Here is a 19,136-nt window from a genome sequence, read left to right on the forward strand (position 1 = left end):
GAGCAAGAAGCTGTTAAGTGGATTTGGATGAGCCTTGATATTGTCCTGAACTGATAACATCAGCAAAACACAGGAAATTAATGGACCAGATCTGAAATGGAGTTTGAATCCGAAAAATATGGACCAAACAGCAAATGGCACCCCAAAACACCAGCTATAAGCGCATGTGTGAGAGTGACAGAGATCGAGAGAAACAGGAGGACTTTGGCATGCTTTTTTCTATTTGTTTGTTGTGGAAACACAATGGTAGTCCTTCAGAAAGCAGAAGTCACTCCCACAGACTGTTTTAAAGTGGCTCTCGGTATATTAATATCTCAATATCTTTTGATGTTCCAGGACCTGCATGCATGGCTGAAGTCCCTCTAGAATTCATGATGTTTAAGGATACAACTTATACTGCTACTCACAAGAATCTTCTCAGTACAAACTGTGGGATTACAGTTATAGCTGACACTATCCAAAGCAACTTACAATTATGACAGAATACTATCTGAGCAATTGAGGATTAAGGGCCTCACTCAGGAGCCCAACACTGGCAACCTTCTGATTACAAAGCAAGTATCTTAACAACTGAGCTACCACTGCCCGTGTTTTTGATGTGATTCAGCTCATGCCCTGTGTAACTCACACAAGATTGGCAGGTTGTAGATTGTTCACAAAAAATTGCCTTCATGAACCATTGCTTTTCTAAATTTTGTGTTATCCCTCCTAAGTGAGATGTGGCTGTGGAACTAGAGGAAGTCTGGCAGTGTGTTGAAGAGCGACAGATGGCCGAAGAGTTGAGGGCCACATGTGAGGGGTAGCGAGTGTTAAACCTGCTCCTCCACATAGCATGTGCCAACCATGTCCAATGCGGACAGATGGGAGAAGCGAGGATGTGCAACAGGAACGGAGTACCAAGCACCCTGCCTGCCCCCGCCATTGTAGTAGCCAAGATCAAGATGACCTGTGGAAAAGTTGTCTCAGAGAGCTGCAGCAATGCCCCATAGCCAGCGATGAGCATAGCACAGATAGCTAGAGTAGAGGGAAGATGCACTTGCCCTACTACAATGGGAACAACACTTGGAAGCTCTATCACACCCCCATCAATGTTAAACAACAGCTGGATGAGCATTGTTGCATTCACGCTGGCAGCTGGCAGTTTGGAGTAGACTATTAATGGCTGAACACCATTACTAAGACTGACTCCTACACACTTCGCTGTACTGGCCATGCTTTAAATCACTTAGCTGGCTCCTCGTGGTTTGCCAAATTTGCGCATTGGCCACTGGCAGGTGGCGCTCACTCCTTATGCCGCTCAGGCTCTGTGAAGCACCAGCTACCTTTGAGAGGTTTATGGAGTGAGCACTAGCTGAGCTGCAGAGAGGGTGGAGAGTGGTATACTTGGACAATTTGTTTGTCCGTATACCCAGCATTGATGACACCCTGCTGCATTTAGCAAAAGTGCTCAGAGCAATCAGAGCCAATGGCTAGCTCCGTGAGAGGCTGAAGAGCTGCTTCCCTTCCTGGGCCGGGTGTCCTACAGTAGTGTGTAAGAAGCTTTGCTGATATTTTAGCCTTCATTCCCATTGCCACTGCAAAAGGCGCTGTGTTCCAGTGAAATGAAGAGCCCATGAACGTTTTCCAGCACTTTTCCAGTGCTGGTATTGGCATTTCCTCAGTCTTCTTGGTGGGTACTGACACCAGCATGGTGGATGCTGACACCAGTGGCATTGATGCTGTCTTCTCTCAGATTTAAGAAGGTGTGGAGTGAGTGGTTGTCTAATACAGCCGATGGTTCAGCAAAGCAGGGCTGAACTATTCTGTAACTCGTAGAGAGCTACTGGCTATATTTGCAGGGTGCCAGAATTTTGGTAAAACCCTATATGGCCATTCGGGGCTGAGGACTGATCGTGCCTGCCTCATTGACCTGGTTCATGAGATTCAAAAACGCTGAGGGTCAGGTCGTCAGGTGGGTGGTGGTGGATCCCCAGGAATACTATTCGCTATACAACACTGAGGTGGTCATCTACATGGAAATGCAGACAGCCTCTCATGCCTCTCCTGCCTGCAGGAGACCAGCAGAATGCCAAAAACAGAGCAGAGCACCGCAACCTCCAGCATTCATGAGGTAAGTTGCGCCAGACACATTCAGTGGATCCCATGACACATTGACATGTTAGGGGGAACCTGTGTGGTCAGATGCAACACCACACAATCCCGCCATGGCTTACCACTCATTCTGGGGTTGTTTGGTGGGCATCTTGGAGTAAAAAAGATGCACTGGATCCAGAACTTTTTGTACACTGCTGCGATGCTTACACCACCTAGATGGGGCCAGGATTCACATGTGCTGAATACTTGAGTCTGCACCCAAAACAGATTCTGGGCTTGTTTGAGGGAGGGGCTCATTATCAATAGTTTGCTTTCACGCTCAATAACTCTATCCAAACCGTGAATCGATCGCACAATTCCATACGACACTTCTCTGCACGTAGAAGCTTCATCCATTTGCTGCTTTTCATGATTTTGTTTGGATACAAACACTCAGGCGGCAAAGAACATCACTTTTGGAATGCATGGAATTTAGGAGTCATTTCAATACATAAATGAACTCATTTCAATACATAAAGATATGAAAAGATATTAGATTATTTATCATGGATGATTGTATAACTTAATTGTCCCCATGTTTCTGTCTTTAATTTAGCCAGTGATGCTTGGATTATTTCGTACATGCAGTCGAGCTACCATACATGCTGTGTATGCAAAAGGATGAAGCAACTGAGGCTCTGCTAAATAACTGGAATTTGGACATGCTTTTGCAAGAGGACAGAGATGACACTCTTGAGCCATTTTGCTTTAACTTCCAAAATGTGAGACATACTCATACTGCAGTGTCATTTAAATAGTACTAAGAGTAGGCAATTAAACATGTCAAAATGCAAGAATTTCACTGATATTACTATATCAGGGAGATGGTGGCCTTTTAGTTTGTTTAACTATAATTGTTTAACATTAACCTTTTACGCAGTACATAAGTAGTTTGGGTTATGTGTACACACACAGTCTTTACATGAATGTAGTGAATACATGAATGTAGTGAATAGTGTGCAGTCTACATAAATAATGCGGATTGAACTGAGCCTGAGATTTAATTAAAATGTATGTGGAATTACATCTGAAGTCTACAATTCATGCAGTGTTATATATGGGTGTGGTGGTAGCTCAGTGGTTAAGGTACTTGACTAGTAATCACAAGGTTGCCACTGTTGGGCCATGAGCAAGCCCCTTTACCCTTAATTGCTCAAATTGTGTTGTCATAATTGTAAGTCACTTTGGATAAAAATGTAAATGTATGAAAACCAGACTGAAAATTTAGGTTTGTCATGTAAATATAATAGAATTCAATAATATATGGAAAATTAAAACCACAACAAATATCCTGTCGGTTTAATAACCGAAAATAGCAGACAACGTACGTGAATTACTTGGAATGGATTTTAGCCTTGTCATTCTGCTAAGATAATAATGAAATGAAATAATATGGTAATTTACAAAATAAAACCTACCAGGACGATAACATATTGTGTCGGTTTTATTAGCAAGAAGGGCCACTGCTGAAACTCATGGAATCCTTTAGCTATGTTATATGCGGGAAACGGATACAGTAACGATATGGTTATCGTAGATGGAAAAGGGAAATCCGGTGGCGACGTAACTCCTGTTCTAAGATGCTCGCGAAGCGGTCAAACGTTACCCTGCCGCTGGACCGTCTGACATTGTGCGCGTGACGTCACAGAGGCTGAGCGTGCACATCTGCAGCAAGACCCTCCTGCCGGACACACGCGCGTTTGTTAATGTAGTTATTTGCTAAATTAATGCGTTGTTGTGTATGTTTCTGTTCTTTTGTAATTACTACTTAATGTTTTTGTTGTACAGCTTTATGTTGTGCTGTTAGCTACTCCATTTCTTTTCTGGGTATTTATGTTAACCCCCAACCCATTCGCGCTGTTTCAATAGCTGGTTACCTGCTTAACCCGCTAAAGACTTTTATGTCACGGCAGTCAGACAAAAGGTCAGAGTTTCCTGTTCTGAAAGCGCGATGTTTACTTTCTCGCTCTCTTCACCGACGCCACAATATCAGTAGGGATTAGATGAATTGGGACAGTAGGGCAGACGATCCTCATTTTTGTTGGGTAACCCAGTGCATGTACCAGTGCAATGTCATTCAATGGTTACGGAGGACTTAATAGTCTGAGGTGGGAGTTGCAAACCCTCCAATTTTCTCTGAATGGGGAAAACGAAAGTAAGAAAAACACTGGTAAGCGAAAACACTTTAGCTTTTTGCAAATTATGTCCCCCATTTGCGAGAGAAACTATAACTGGAGTCAAAATATGTAACAAATATAAAGGTAACGAAGATTTGTTTTTGGCTCATAAGGACAATCCTCAAATTCTTCTCAAACTCAACATCATCTAGAGTTCATGGGAATTCCGCTATGAGTAGAATACATGGTCGGCACATAATTAAATGAGCTGAAGAGCTTAACCTTGTTAAGCTCATACTAAGTGCATACATGAGGTATACATTTCAATTATTCAGGCTCCTATTCTTTGTTCTGAATTAACACAACAAGCTGCATATTTGCAGGGAGAACGAAGCACTGAATGTTCTAATGAAGTGCAAACAATGTTAATAGCTCAATTATTTAAAATCAAACATACTAAAATGCATCTCTGATTGCACAACCTGTACTTAATGTATGTTGATACTTGCTAGGGCCCAAAGAACCTGAGTAATGGCCACAGTGACCACTGTTGTTCATGGGGTTCGGCTGGTGACCGAAATCATCCCTCTGAAGAACCCGGAGCCTCTATGTTCTCCAGAGCCCAGCAAGGGAAAGTGCAGCAAGGCCAAGCCAAACGTGCCTTACAAAACCAGGATGTTGTTGAAGGGCAAGCCAATAGAACTAGGGGTAAGAGCACCGATACAACCTACTGATATCATAACTATTTCACATCCTGCTTAATCTCCATGAAGTGCAGTGCCGTTGCTGTTTTATTAGAGATACACCAAAGAATCCTGGACAAAAATTAGCACTGGTGTTAGTGTTTTGGTTTGGCCTCTGTCAGATTGTGTGGGTCTTTTAATGGACCGATGATGGCTCTGGGAACAGTTACCATGGTCACGGCTACTCTACAGGGAGAAATTCCTGTGGCACTTGGAATATCGGTAAACACTAACACCTTCATTTTTGGTGATGTGCAGAACACATGAAAAGATGCTAAGAAGGAGACTCTGTAATGCACTTTTATTATTCTGAAACATGGCTAATCGCAATAAATACTCTACCAGAGAGCATTCACTGACATCACTGTCAGTGAAAGCTGTTCTCCCTTTTTATGTATATATCCTTAACTTCAGCTGTGAATATTGTTATATTTTATCACCTCTGTTTTAAATCTGCACTTTTAATTTGATTGACTTGATGCTTTTTAATTCAGTGAGCACAGATAGGAAGTAAGCCATTTATATATATTATAATTGACTTGTTTTTTTTCTAGTGTGTCATCTGTGGATCTGTAACCTTGGCTACATACAAGGGAACCTGTATTCAACTGGTGAGTGATATATGACTTGCCGCAAAGTGTTTTTAACATTTTTATTATATTTTGTACCATTTCATGAGTGCACCTATTACAATTGAAATGCAGGTGTCACAACAACTAAAGTTTAGTGAATGTCCTAGTGCAATGGTAGTCAGGTCTGGTCCTGGGTTTTGTAATCCCATGTAGTTGATTAAATGATTAATGTAACTGGTTGGCCACTTGGTCATCACACCTGACTCCTAGGTAAAGGGAGGATGTAAAATCTTTAGGATCAGGACCTTGAGGACTGTGAAACAGTATATTTTGCATTGTTTCTCTGGTTATATCAAAAGCACACTCGCCCTGAACCTCATCGGCACACTGCTTGCTTTGATGGGCATCTGCTATTTCTGCTACATACTTGCCATCAGACCTGACCCAAGTGAATGTACTGATGCTGGGATTTATGACTACGATTGGGAATGCAGTGGCATGGCATGGAGGCTCAGTGCGAGTATCCTGTTGCCACTGCCATCTGCGCTTTTTATTTCATGTCCCAGGAATTTTAACTAGTTCAGAAAAACAATGTCCTAAATAAGCATAACCCTATTTCATACCATGCAGCTTGATTTGTCTGTCACATCTCCACTAATTTATGCTGTGCAGTGCTGTGTAGTTTCCTGTAACAGTGTTCAGACTTTTTTATTAACAGGCTCCAAAACAGCCTGTCTTTATACAGTAGCATAATTCTTGTGTAATATAGCTTGGATTCTCCATTCCTTTCTTGTTTGTGTTTTTTAGGGCTTAAAATGGTCTAAAGTGTGTGCTGCTGGTTTTGTCTGTGCTGGAGGTGTGCGTGTGTACCACGTTTGTTTTCTCCAGCAAGGCCGGCCTGTCCAGCCTCTCCGACCAAGCTGGTAAGATGACCTCAGGACTAGCCAATTACTTATTTCACTTCTTGACATTCAGAACACTAATGCTGATCTGATGTGCATTACTGGATTGGGTCTTGTGATCTTTAGACTTCACTAGTGGTGCTTTTCTTAATTATCTGGCTTTTCTACCAAGTTTAAAACTCTGTTTTGGTTGCAACAAAATGGCATGTAAACATAAATATGAACATGCATAAGCGCGCATAAATTTAATCAACCGTTTCACTTGTGTGAAAAAAAAGATTCACTTGTGTTAACAATCATTAAAGAATCATTAGTCGAGTTCTCCCTTTCCATATTATCTGCTATCATCTGTAGTCTACCCACCCCTTGCCTCTACTGCTCTTTATTAAAAGACTTCTGCCATGTTATGGGTGTTGGTGTAAACATTAGGCAGTAAAATGATCCACATAGCATATACCTGAATCATATATAATCTTTCCATAGTGGCTTGTGTTCATGTAAGCAACTGTGTGATAGCCAGCAGGTTGTGACAGTGCTGTGTTGACCAGAGGACCACAGCAGCCTTGAGCTTCAGTCAGGTGGCTCTGCTGAGCCTTCAGACTTTGAACCCTACGTGGACAATGAAAGCTCTTCGCATTTTCAATTTTTTTATACCAAATATAGACAAAGCAAAGGCTTTATCTGAACTAATATAATGGTACTGACATCATAAAATAGTATAATGGGACATTAATTGCATTAAATCAGTTTTTGATGTACTAGCTTGGCAATAGACAGATGAATGGATTAATTAATTAATTAATTAATTAGTTAATTAATTAATTAATTAATTAGTGAATTTGGCTTTCCACTGATAAGGTTCTTGTGTCCCTCAAATGTGAAGATGTTTATTGTTTTGTTTTTATACTATGTGGTGATTGGGAATTATGTCTTTGTTTTCTCTATATTCTTGCAAATAAACCTTGAATTGCATGTCTTGTATAAGACCATTTTCATTGTGTCATTAGCCATTGATTAAACTATATGAATTTGATATGTGCACCAGTCATTCATCCCGTAAAATAATGAAGTAAGGTGCTGTTATCCTACTCCATTATATTACGGGCTAAGAAACTGGTGCCTGTATCAGGTTCACAGAATTCAATCAATGTCTAATAAGTTCAATGTATCATCGTCCAGTCAGTAAAGGTCCTTTTCTAATTTATGTTGGGCTTTTACCATTGAACAGGGTTGTCTTTGCAGTGCAATTTAGCGCATCCCATAACCTAATTGTAATGATAAATTAACTGCTTGGCGTGTACCTTGGCTGCATTTTACAGCGAATTATTATTATTTTTTTTAATGGCGCGTCTGCTTTGGTTATTCCAACCCACAATAGTGCTAATTTAGAAGTTGAAACAGTGTTAGAAGAGCACAACGGTGCTAAGAAGGGCACAACAACTCCTGTACGTATAAACTGTGTAACGACAGGGTGGGTGGACGGCATATTAAACGTTCCTTGCAATATCCAAATTGTGGCAAGTTTTATGTCCACAAATAACATCCTATAGCAATGCTTATGCATTAGTAGATGTCTTTTTAGATCGGATCTCACTGTAGCTAAGATCCGTGCTATGCTTACACACCTGAAAGTTAATGCCATTTAGCGTAATCTGATGCCCCAGGTTGGACTAAAAAGAATGTTATCCTGGTTATAGATTATATTTACAGTAGGGAATGTTAATGTATCCTGTCGGCTGCAGTTCTCTAGACTAAACTGACTGCGCCTACGCGAACCAAAACTGCGCTAGACTGCGTTTACGAGCGCCACAATTATTACATAATTCATAACCGGGTTAAAAATACATCACACCAGAGCACTCCCATCACATCAGATACTGCACGTGGGTGCCATTTCGTATAAAAGACAGCGCTAAATAAGTTTTCCGGGAGCCAGCCTACCCAATTTCGCCCTGTCGGAATAACCTCCCATTGCATCAACACTGCCGCATCGTTTTCGGCTGGCTGCGGCGACCCCTCCTCGATTTCTGAACAACTGCTCTGCATAACTCCAGTGAACTGCAAGGTAGGTAAACGGGATGCTTATTACGATTATATATGTTAACTGTTGGCGTTTGATTGTTGGCCTTTTACAATTCCAGAAAATTAATTTTAAGGGCAAAGAGTATGAGACCGTACGCTGCCATAGATGCCAAACAAGAATGCATGCAACGTGTTTCACCTCGAAATGTGATCATTATGTTTGCTCTGTTATTTGTCGTATCGTCTCGGTGACGGGTTTTTTTTTTTTCACATAGTCCCGCCTCGACCAAGCAGGATGTCGCTGTATGCCTCTCAAATTAAAGCGTTTAAAAGCGCGGAACCAAAAACCCTTGGGGTGAGTTTCTTTTATGCGTTCAGCTGTGATGCTGATCAAGGAGACTACAGCAAAAGATGTAGCCCAGATATTGTTAACTACATGGCTTTCCTGAAGTATGTTGCGTGACCTAATGCAAATATAACTAAGTGTTATCTCTACGTCTGATTGCGTAGGGTAGGTATTATAATTATTGTTGGACACCAAATCCTTATGTTTCATCAGAAGTAATCTGTATAAAGTGGCTTTTGGAATTACAACTAGCCATTCAAGGAAACGCCCTAAATCCAAAACATTCTCTCTCTCTCTCTCGCTGTCTCTCTATCCTCCTCCTCTTTTTCTGACATGCACACATAAACAAACAAGAATGGGAAAAACAAAACCGGGACTACATTTGACTATTCCATCGGTCTTATACATTTTTTACAGTACATTTCAAGAGAGTGCAGCAACAAAAAAGGTTCACATTACAGTCATTTTTAGTGGTTAAAAATAATTCATTAAGAATGGCTTCCATCACTGTTCTGGGTTAGATTTGATTTAGTATCATTTCTAGTGACAAAAGTTGGAACTTGCAAAGTCAAATTGAAGACAATCCCAGTGATTTTCTGAAATTGCACTTTATAGACGTGTTAGTTTAGAAATAAACTATTTGCACATTTTGTAAGACGGGCAAAATGCCTGTAACCCTTTTCTTAATGTTTTTTTTGGGGGGGAAATGCTCGGTTCTTAGTTTAGTGCAACTAGAATCCCTGATTGTGGTTTTAGCAATTGCTTTTGCATTGACCTAATTAATTTATGGACTAGTAACATATTCAGATATAATAATTGTTTATTTAAATTGTACTTAAAAGTGCTTCAGTTGCTGTTTGAAGCTATACTCTTTTCACCTTTTCTGTAGGCAGTGGAGATCATTATTGGTGCACTGACAGTCACTCTGAGTACAGTTGTATATAAGCTGCACTATCATATCCAGCGGGAGATCATCATCCTTATCGTAAATGGTGCTCAGGTAAAGCCTGGTTCTCATCGCATAGTGAAAGTGAACTTATCTGAGTTAGACACTTGATTCAGTCTGCAAAAATTTTATGAAGTAAAATTGTTGTACATTGTAGTGTGTGCAGTTGTTGTTAACTGAAGTAAATTTGGAGGATGTAACAAATTCAGTAAATTAATTGAATTTTGTAATCAAGCAGATCTTCAGTGAAAGTAGAGGACATGTGTTAGTCATTAGATTACCCTTCTGTACTGGTTAAATTGGAACATATTTTGTGGGGAAGTCTGGAGTTTGACTTGTGAGTTACAATAACAATTGAAACAGTGGTAGTTTGATCTATTTAAGTGATATGTGGTGGTTTGTCTTACTGCTTCCTACAGCTCATTATTACTGGAATTCTCCTGGTGCATGCTGGTCGGAGACCTTCTAAATGTCTGGTATGGCATTCTATATTCACTAACATAAAAAGATCATAATAATAAAATTAATTTTAAAATGGCTTTGATTTCAAATGTACAATGATTCCAATGCACAATAATTGAATTTTAACATCATAATTATATATTATACTACAAATTCTTTCAAGTGTTCTTATGTTAGAAGATGCTGGGCAAGTATAAAATAACCTTGGGCAATACCCAGTGCTGAAATCCTACAACTACAGCACCTTGGACAGCTCTTTTCCTTTTGGACAACGCTACCCCTTCAAAAAAGAGCAAATAGGCAAATAAATATTATCTAAAAGCAATTTATTTGAGTGTGCCAAGCAGGTTTTATTTTGTTCCTCAAAACTGTCAATACTATTCCTGAAATGCCATTTCATCACAGTGCACAGACGAGTTTGATTTTCTATGCTTAAATGGAAGGTTTCCTCTGAGTTGAATAAGATCAGCTGCTGTTCCAGTGTCTTGATGTGCTTATGGAATAAAAGCTAACCACCCAGAAACAAGGATGATTTATTGTCTCAGCCCTGAGATCAAACAGCAAATGCTCCTTTTATAGCATCTACAGAGGTTGTGAGATCATCAATGCTTTTGGTCTGTATTTTTTTTTTGGTCTGTATTTATTTCTTTTTTTGTTGTTGTTGCTGTTTTTTATGTGAACCTTTGGCCTCAAACCAGCAGCCAAACCATCTATTTCTTATGTTTAGCACCTGTTTGTCAGGGTGTGGCTTCTACTGCACAGCATCTAGTCTCTATCCGGTATATTCTCTGTGAATGTGTCCAGTTTCACCATGGAGCCATAGCCACATGCAGTACTTGGCACACCACTGATTAAATAAAAACTGCATGGCATGCCTATACTTTCTAGGTGTAACTTAGACAGCACAAAAAAAGCTTAAAATTCAATTTTCAATTTTAATTTTTTTTACAGGTGGGTACAAACATTGTTTTGCAGTTGGTGACTGCTGCATTTGACATTGTTGGATTTGGTCTCATAGCCAGACAATTGCCATTCCGAGGAGAGTCGTACTATTACAGAGACACTGAGGTAAACACTACACATATCCGCTCTGTGCTTTCATATCATTTACTACGCCAGTGCCTCATAAACAGACTGAGCAATAAAGACACAACCATCTAGATTATTCTTGCACATTTTGCAGAGGGACATACAACTCAGTATTATGTGTTCTATGATGCTCAAATTGGAAAATGTTATACTTCAGCAAAATTCTGGTGTTCACTAACGCAGCACCACATATAATTTTTCACCCCATACCTAAGAGTATATAATTACCTTTTTTTCTGATGTAGTGAAACAATACAGGCTTATTCAGTTCAACTTATTACATTTTTTTAATTATCCATGATTAGTCATTGAAATGCTCTATAATATTTTGATATACTTTGGAGTAGAAATATAAAATGAACCTGAAATGCAAAAAAAAAACCAAAAAACCCCCAAAAAACATCTTAATTGGATGAACCAAACTCCCAATCAAATAAGAGGATAAAATATCTAATAAGGTGTATATCACCTGTGAGAGAGGTGTGATTCCAGGCTCTGCCCTGCTTGTTTCAGTGGTGTTGTGACCCACGCCATTCAGTTTGGAATTGCTGTGGAGAAGGAGAGAAAGAGGGGCATAAGGAGGTGAGTTATGTTCTGTGCTTTGCTGACCGACAAGATTTTTCATGCACTTTTAGCAGAATGGACTAATCAAAAAGTTGCCGAGGCAACCATTTTTGGTCTGTTAATTTGTTTGATAATCGGGGTAGGGCAGGAAGTAAAGTTTTTTTCCAACACCATGAAATCCTCTCACTGAAATTTCAATATGAAAATTTGAGATTTTTTAATGAAGTATAACATTTCCCAATTCTCCCCTGAGCATCTGATACAGGGTTCCATTTCATAGTATTTACTTCCTGATTTACTAATAAAATATATTTAGTGAACCACAAATTGTTTAAATATATTGCATCAATCTTAATGGTGCATGATTATACTATCTTCATGTAATGTTTGAATTCTTTTTAACTTTCTCTGCAGTTTTTGGTGAATGGCATTCTGGGCACACTGATTGGTTCTCTGGTGTTGGCATGTATTATCGGTTTGGTTGTGGCCCTTTTAGGAGTGTATGCCTTGTCTGTTAGTGCCATTAAGGTAAGCACTACACAGAACTGCAGATTACTGCTGTGAAGTTGTATTTTACATTACCATGTTTTCAAGGCTATTTTTTACCCAGTAGCTGGGTAAATATGTACCATTTGGGCTGTGGAAGTTGACACTGCACAGTGGTTTAGACATTTTTTGCAGAAACTGTATAACTGTGGTAAAATGGTAATGTAAATTACCTTGTTTTACACTGCTTGGTGCGTTCCATGTTTGAATTTTGTACTTACTGTGTTCCCCAGGAGATGACACCTATTCCAAATGCCACAATAAACCCACACTATGGTTCTGGAGAGCCGGCCAGGTCTGCTATGCGTGCTGGGAACTGACAAGACAAAATACATTCATGGGAAAAAATAAACAATTTTAGCACAGTTTCATACCAACTAAATAAGAAGACTGTTCATTCACAAAACTATTCACAGCTAAAGAAAAAAGGTTTTGTGAAAATATAAACAATTTCTATGTATGTTAAAAAAAGCTAGCTGTCTGTTTGGCTGTTTCCTCACTTTAGGCTCTGAGATATGTAGAATTTTGGCTTAGCTAAATAGTTGTTAGGACCTCATTCATTTTGAACTAATAGACAGTAGCTTCTTTGCATGAAATTGTAGAATCAACAAGTAATAGAAGTAAATGTGGTATGATTATTTGGAACTGTAGAGTAAGTCTTTTGAAATGATAAACCACATTGAAAAGAGGCAGATTACTCGAAGAACCCATGTTTGTGCTAAGACTGCTATAGGAACACAAAAACTATGAGTGAATAGGTGCATATTTGAACAAGGCAAGTCTGCGCTGTAGAGCTGACATCATTTGCATGAAACATCAGTTAGGTCACAAATTTAATAAAATGGGAAAATACTGAACAACTTTTATAAAGCTTTCTCTGCAAAAAAAAGAACAGTGCCCATCAAGAAATTGAACTGTAAATGACACATAAAAGACATAGTAAACAAAACTGCATATTCCTTTTCGGTTTACATACATAACCTGTCATTGTATCTACTTACTTGCTGTTTGATATGACATCATGATGTTTGGATGTCTAGATTTTTTATACTCTTCACAAATGTCTCAATTGTGTTTCAGATATTATAGATAATAATGTTAATGTGACAAATTAATCAGTGGCACTGTGTTTATAAATATTTTCTTTTTACTCAACAGTTTTTGCAGAACAGTGGAAGCTTGATAATTATTGTCCAGTATAATCTATAATAAAGGAAAATGTCAGAATCATCTAAACATCGGAAAATGACTGGCATTGCTTGGCTTTTTTTGTCATCTTGTTTTATCTTTACTGATACTTCAGGAAAGCTATGATGACTGCCAACTTTGTAAGTGCCACCACTTGTGACCAAAATTATGGACACTAATAACAATAAGTCAGAGGTTGAACCCTCATTCAAGGGCTCAACTGGTATTGTAAAATCTTGGATGCATGTGTTGTCAGTTCACAATACTGTTCGCGTCAGTATGTCATTGCCTTTGTGACATCATGTGAGATTTACATTGTGCCTGTATTAGACGACCTCTTTATATGTAGTGATGTAAAAAAATGTAGGCAGTTTCATGTGTGTTTGTGAATGATTGATATTTACAATAAATATGATTTACTAGACAAATCATGATAATATTTTGTCTTTAATTTGGGGATATTGGAAAAAGAGAAGATGAGGAAGCCAGAAACCTTTAAGGGCATTCTCAATATTTTAATATAAAAAGTTAAACTATTCTATATTCACTATATCTACCTTGCTCGTTTGTTTCTTTATAATAGTATAGTGCTTCGTTTGAAAAGCACAGAAATAGATTTTCCCCATTGATCCATAATAACCTCATTATAGAGAAGTCATATTACCCCATTAGTGTGCCTTTATTTTGAAAAATCTGCGGCCTTTTTTGTAACCTACTGTTACGATTTGCGAAGTCGCTGTGGTGCGTTTAGTTCTCCTCCGGTTTAGACACATTTTCTTCCCTGCTGTAACTAACGTTAGCTGCCTAGTTATCTCGCTATTGTAGCTAACCTTTTTAGACCACTAATGTAGTTTACTGGGGGGGAGGGGGGTTGTTATTTTTTATATCACGCCAGTTAACAAGCTAATGTAGCTAGAGATAACTACATAGGGATATCCTGCTAATAAATAGCAGTTTCTTGCTACGTCACTGCATCAGTGTTAATCTATAATGGAGAAGGTACGAAAGGTTCTTGTGCACCTGTCCAAGGATAACACAGCACCGCAGTGCGCCCGGTTTGTTCAGGTCAGTGGCACAAGAGCAGCTGTCAACAGTTCTTTCTTAGCTCAGCTGTCAATAGATGAAAGTGAGGCGAAGCTGTTGAAATACATTTAATAGTGTTTTTTTCTTTATTCCAGAGCATTACTGGACACTTTATAGGCAATCTCGATGACCAAACAACTGTGAATTGTTTCCTAGTAGACAATCGATTTATTTTGTGTGAAGGAAACCGTGAAGAGGGCGTTCCCCTTAAGGTTAGATTTCAACAAGCCCGTATGACAAGTTAACTAAAATTACTGCAATTGTATTTGATTATCCTTTTACGTGTACTGAATACGTGTCCTTTTAAGAGGCACGACAGGTTGCTTGTTACCTTGCTGATATTACTTTGTGGGCTAATCATGTAGCGATAAGTAAAACTCACTTTCTGCCTCTAGAGGGCGCCGTTCTGCCCGATCAAATACCTCTCTCACTCAGAAGCGGCCTCCATACCGCCAGATACACTCAGTCGTGGAGTGGACGTGGGTGTGGCTGTCCTACTTCAGTCAGCCAATCAGAGAGTGTTGCTGACCAGGCGAGCTCCGACACTCAGAATCTTCCCTAAAGTGTGGGTCCCGCCTGGTGAGTGTGGACTGCGGAGTACGTTTTCACCGTCAGTAGCTGGCCCTTTCTCACGTTTGACTAATCGTCAACGTTAGGGAAGATGAGAAAGAAGCTCTGTTCCATTGTTTAGGATCAGGTTTCATAAGATATGGCTGAAACTATGTTTTCGTGTTCCGCATTTTAATGAATAAGGAAATGGAATTATGCAACTGACCCTAGATTAAGAACTCCTGTTCTGAGGTGATTGACACACATGGAGCCATGATATTTTTTTCGACTGCATTTCAGATCATTAAGATATAGGAGGGTTTTAATTATGTCAGACCCTCCTGTGTAAATGTTCATGTCTGAAACAGCGTTCTTGCCTCATTTATGATACATGGTGAGATGGCTTTCATCACAAACTGATGCAAAATAAACAAATACATAGCGTGATATAAAAAGACTGTTGAAAATTAGCTTTGACGCTATTGTGACTTTGTCAGTGTGTATTGCATCTTGTTCCTTACAGCACATTAGTCATGTTTAAGCATTCATTTGACTGATTGTTGTAAACTGTCAGAGAGCTGGATAAGTTCCAGGGTGTGGGCAGATAGTGGTGATGAAAGGCTTGAGGTGTTCTGTAGATCGTCATATAATGGACTAATGAAAGTACTCAACTTGAAAGTACTTGAACTTGAACTAATGGACTAATGAAAGTACTCCTCATTTAGCACAGGCTGACAGTCGATCTTATTGTCTGCAGGTGGCCACGTGGAACTGGGGGAGAAGGTATGGTATGATCTACCTCTGCTGTAGAAGCAGAAACCTCTTCTTCCACTTCCATATTCTTATGACTCATTGCATTTTAACAGACATTTTCATATGTTTATCAATGTTAATGTTTGTCTTATAAACCAATTGTGAAAATCTGCCTGATCCTCAATGACGAAATAAACATCGGCCCACCCTTTTCATGCCATGAACGTTACCCGTGGCCTGGTTCTTCTTGCCCCCGTTGCGTTAGCTGGCGGATGCAGGCTTCCGGGAGCTGAGGGAGGAGACAGGACTCTCACTCAGCCCAGAGGACATCTCCTCCTCTCGGTTGCTGGGCCTTTGGGAGGTGAGCTCAGGCTGTTGACTCTCAGGCTGCTGGCAGAATCTGTTACAGACCTGCTGTATCATCACAGCATTTGAAATTTAGCTAAAAAGCACTGCTTTCTTTGTCATTTTCCCCTGAGGCGCTGATCCAGAATGTTGTAAAACGCTGTACTGAAAGTTTAGCCCAGGGGTCATTATAGATCAAATATGCCAGCATGCTTGCAGGATTTTGTTGTTGTTGTGTTTTGGGGTTTTTTTGGTCTTGATTTAATTTTAGATTTTCTAGTCCTTAGTTCATATTACATGTTCATATTTTGCCTAAGATGTCAACAGATTGTTTGTTTGTTTGAATTCACCTTTTATGGAAAACAATTTTGCTTTTAGTACTACTATTCTTGACATCAGGAATTCAATTTTTGAGATCAAAAGTAAAGTTTTTACAAGTACAAACTGAATTTCTGATATCAAAAATAAATTCTTCATATTGGAAATAGAATTTTGTTATGGAAAATGAGGAAACTATTCATTTTAATGAATATATTTTATTAGTCATATTTGAATACTTTCAACATTGACTTTCTACTATTGAATGTCAACATTGAAGTAATTTATTGATATCAAGGAATAAATTCTAGGTATATAAATTAAACATTTACTAGTAAGAATTAAAATTGCACACATTGCTAACAATGCTCAACTGCTTGTGTGTTCTTCACAACTGGTTTAAACAGACAAAACATATTTATTGATACTTGCTGTTGTCTCTACTGAAAGCACAGTACATGCACTGTAATTCCCATCTTCGTATCTTCATGCAAATTAATGTCATTAACATGTAAAATCTATTATGTTATAAATTTGTTATCAAAAATTGTTTTGACCTGTAATAAATGAGATTTGAAACGTCAACATTTAATTCTCATATGAAATATTGAATTCCTGATACAAAAAAAATGAGCACCAGTTCAACTTGATTACTAAAAATTCCATTTTGAATAGTTACAGTTAAATTTGTACAAGTCAAAATTTCACTGGTACTAGACAAAATGTTATTTTTGATACCAAGATTTGTCAATATCAAGAAAAGTAGGATTGAAGACTAAAGCAGCTTCCCATACTTTTTGCATATGAAACAAAACACATTTTCTTTGATGATATTAATACTCCCCTTTCTGCCTGTGTCTGTGGCAGTCGGTGTATCCGCCCATGCTGTCTCGAGGACTTCCCCAAAGGCATCACATCGTCACCTACATGCTGCTGTCCACTCACCTTACACACCTGCAGCTACAGGTAAAGCTGGTCTCTGCTACCCCCTGGCATGCAGTAGGCAATAACTAATATTAGATGGGAGGTTATATTAAAGTGAAGATCTTTATTACCTGTTAGCGTGTCTGTGACTTAGCCGCCTTGTTCTTGTCTTTGAAGTCCTGCCTAAGGCCAGAGGCTGCAGAGGTGAGTGGGTGTATGTGGTTGGACCCAGACCTTGCAAAGGTCATCGTGTCTGCCGTGGATGGAAAGGAGGAGTCTGTTCATGTACCTGCCAGTCTGCCTGAAGCTGTGGGGTATGTATACTTTGTGCTCCTCGTAAGTGAAGCGCTAAAATTGGAGTAGGACATGTGTACTTCTGTTACATAGTGTGAAGTGGGCTGCACTGTTGCAGGGTTGGCTTTCATAGATAGATAGATAGATAGATTTCAAGAAGTAAAAATATATAAAGTGAAAAAAAATGGAGCAAAAAATACTATAGCAGTACAATACAAAATATACAAATACAATACAAATTTTTTTTTTTTTTTTTAAAGCTTCAGTATTTCAGGGGTCTTGTAAATTCCGGTCATGATGAATTGATCTCAGTATTGCACAGTCCTGCCCTTGAGCTTGCGGGGCAGCTGATGTCCTCTGTGCTTCTCCTTGGTAGCGTGACTGCCGTGTCTCCAGATGGTGAGATGAGGGAGTCCACGCTGCCAGTGTTGGTGTTTTGTAACCGAGCCCCGGCTCAGGGTGAGGATGTGGAGCGGGTTAGTACCGGAACCAAGTATGCCTTAGAACTCTGGCTGCAGACTCTGGAATCTCACTCTGAGAAGAGCTAATTGCAGAAGAATCTCTGCCTTCCGGCCTGGATCTGTGGAAAAAGTACACGAATACCTTTAGGACAACAGCACCACCTGCTGGCCAGGAATCCTTTTAGCCGGTTCTGGTTGTGTTCGCTGTCTTTGTGCCTGCAACCAAACAAGCGTCTGAGCGTTGTCAAGAATATTTTTAAAGTCTAATCACAAAGGAACTGCCAGAGTCATTTGTAATACACACGTGTGCCTTATGTGCCTTTTTCTTGAATAAGGTGCTTATTTAAAAATCTGTAAGGAATTGTAATGTAATTCATGAAAAAAAGTTTGCCACATGGAGGGAGTAAAGATGTCACCTTCAGCACTGACTGCCCTTTAGTTGGTTGAAAAGTTGATAGAATTTTGTTCTTCGCATAGACAGTCCAACCATATTAACAAGAGTTATAGACAGTTAGTTTTGACAATTTTCATTTATTCTGATTAATTAGAAATGCTCCATATTTTTTATGCTTTTGTTCTATACTAAACCAGCCTTTTGCATACTGACTTGATACATAAAGCTCAAAATAGCATAAGCAAGAATACAAATGTACATCTAAAGTGGTAAATGCTCCTGTTGCATGACTGCATCATGATCAACAGACCTTTTGTGAATTTTGATTCCTCAACCAAATGTAACAACAGATGGCATACTATTGCATCACATGCATTTGCATGTA

At 39.2% G+C, this 19,136-nt stretch overlaps 3 protein-coding genes across 4 annotated transcripts; all 3 read left to right on the forward strand.

Annotated features, from left to right (window-relative positions):
• Positions 1 to 3,701: 3,701 nt before the first annotated feature.
• Positions 3,702 to 7,320, forward strand: LOC145651228 (uncharacterized). Its single transcript, XM_081696825.1, has 5 exons — positions 3,702 to 3,841; positions 4,763 to 4,958; positions 5,548 to 5,604; positions 6,373 to 6,488; positions 6,984 to 7,320. Exons 2-5 carry the CDS (start codon positions 4,782 to 4,784, stop codon positions 7,009 to 7,011), a joined length of 378 nt encoding a protein of 125 aa, XP_081552951.1. The 5' UTR covers positions 3,702 to 3,841; positions 4,763 to 4,781; the 3' UTR covers positions 7,012 to 7,320.
• A 986-nt stretch (positions 7,321 to 8,306) lies between these two features.
• Positions 8,307 to 14,058, forward strand: si:dkey-7j14.5 (uncharacterized). 2 transcript variants are annotated; one of them, XM_026999970.3, is made up of 8 exons: positions 8,307 to 8,532; positions 8,765 to 8,844; positions 9,725 to 9,835; positions 10,201 to 10,257; positions 11,195 to 11,311; positions 11,846 to 11,914; positions 12,311 to 12,424; positions 12,676 to 14,058. In XM_026999970.3, exons 2-8 carry the CDS (start codon positions 8,785 to 8,787, stop codon positions 12,760 to 12,762), a joined length of 615 nt encoding a protein of 204 aa, XP_026855771.1. In that variant the 5' UTR covers positions 8,307 to 8,532; positions 8,765 to 8,784; the 3' UTR covers positions 12,763 to 14,058. The 2 variants fall into 2 exon arrangements, with proteins under 2 accessions (XP_026855771.1, XP_026855772.1); XM_026999971.3 differs by lacking the exon at positions 11,846 to 11,914 and having other exon boundaries at positions 8,309 to 8,532.
• Positions 14,059 to 14,336: 278 nt separating this feature from the next.
• Positions 14,337 to 18,510, forward strand: nudt17 (nudix (nucleoside diphosphate linked moiety X)-type motif 17). Its single transcript, XM_026999945.3, has 8 exons — positions 14,337 to 14,695; positions 14,809 to 14,925; positions 15,109 to 15,292; positions 16,020 to 16,045; positions 16,281 to 16,376; positions 17,546 to 17,644; positions 17,780 to 17,916; positions 18,273 to 18,510. Exons 1-8 carry the CDS (start codon positions 14,621 to 14,623, stop codon positions 18,442 to 18,444), a joined length of 906 nt encoding a protein of 301 aa, XP_026855746.2. The 5' UTR covers positions 14,337 to 14,620; the 3' UTR covers positions 18,445 to 18,510.
• Positions 18,511 to 19,136: the final 626 nt, after the last annotated feature.

Source organism: Electrophorus electricus, chromosome 14 (assembly GCF_041902795.1).
Source record: "Electrophorus electricus isolate QZ-2024a chromosome 14, ASM4190279v1, whole genome shotgun sequence".
NCBI lineage: Eukaryota > Metazoa > Chordata > Actinopteri > Gymnotiformes > Gymnotidae > Electrophorus > Electrophorus electricus.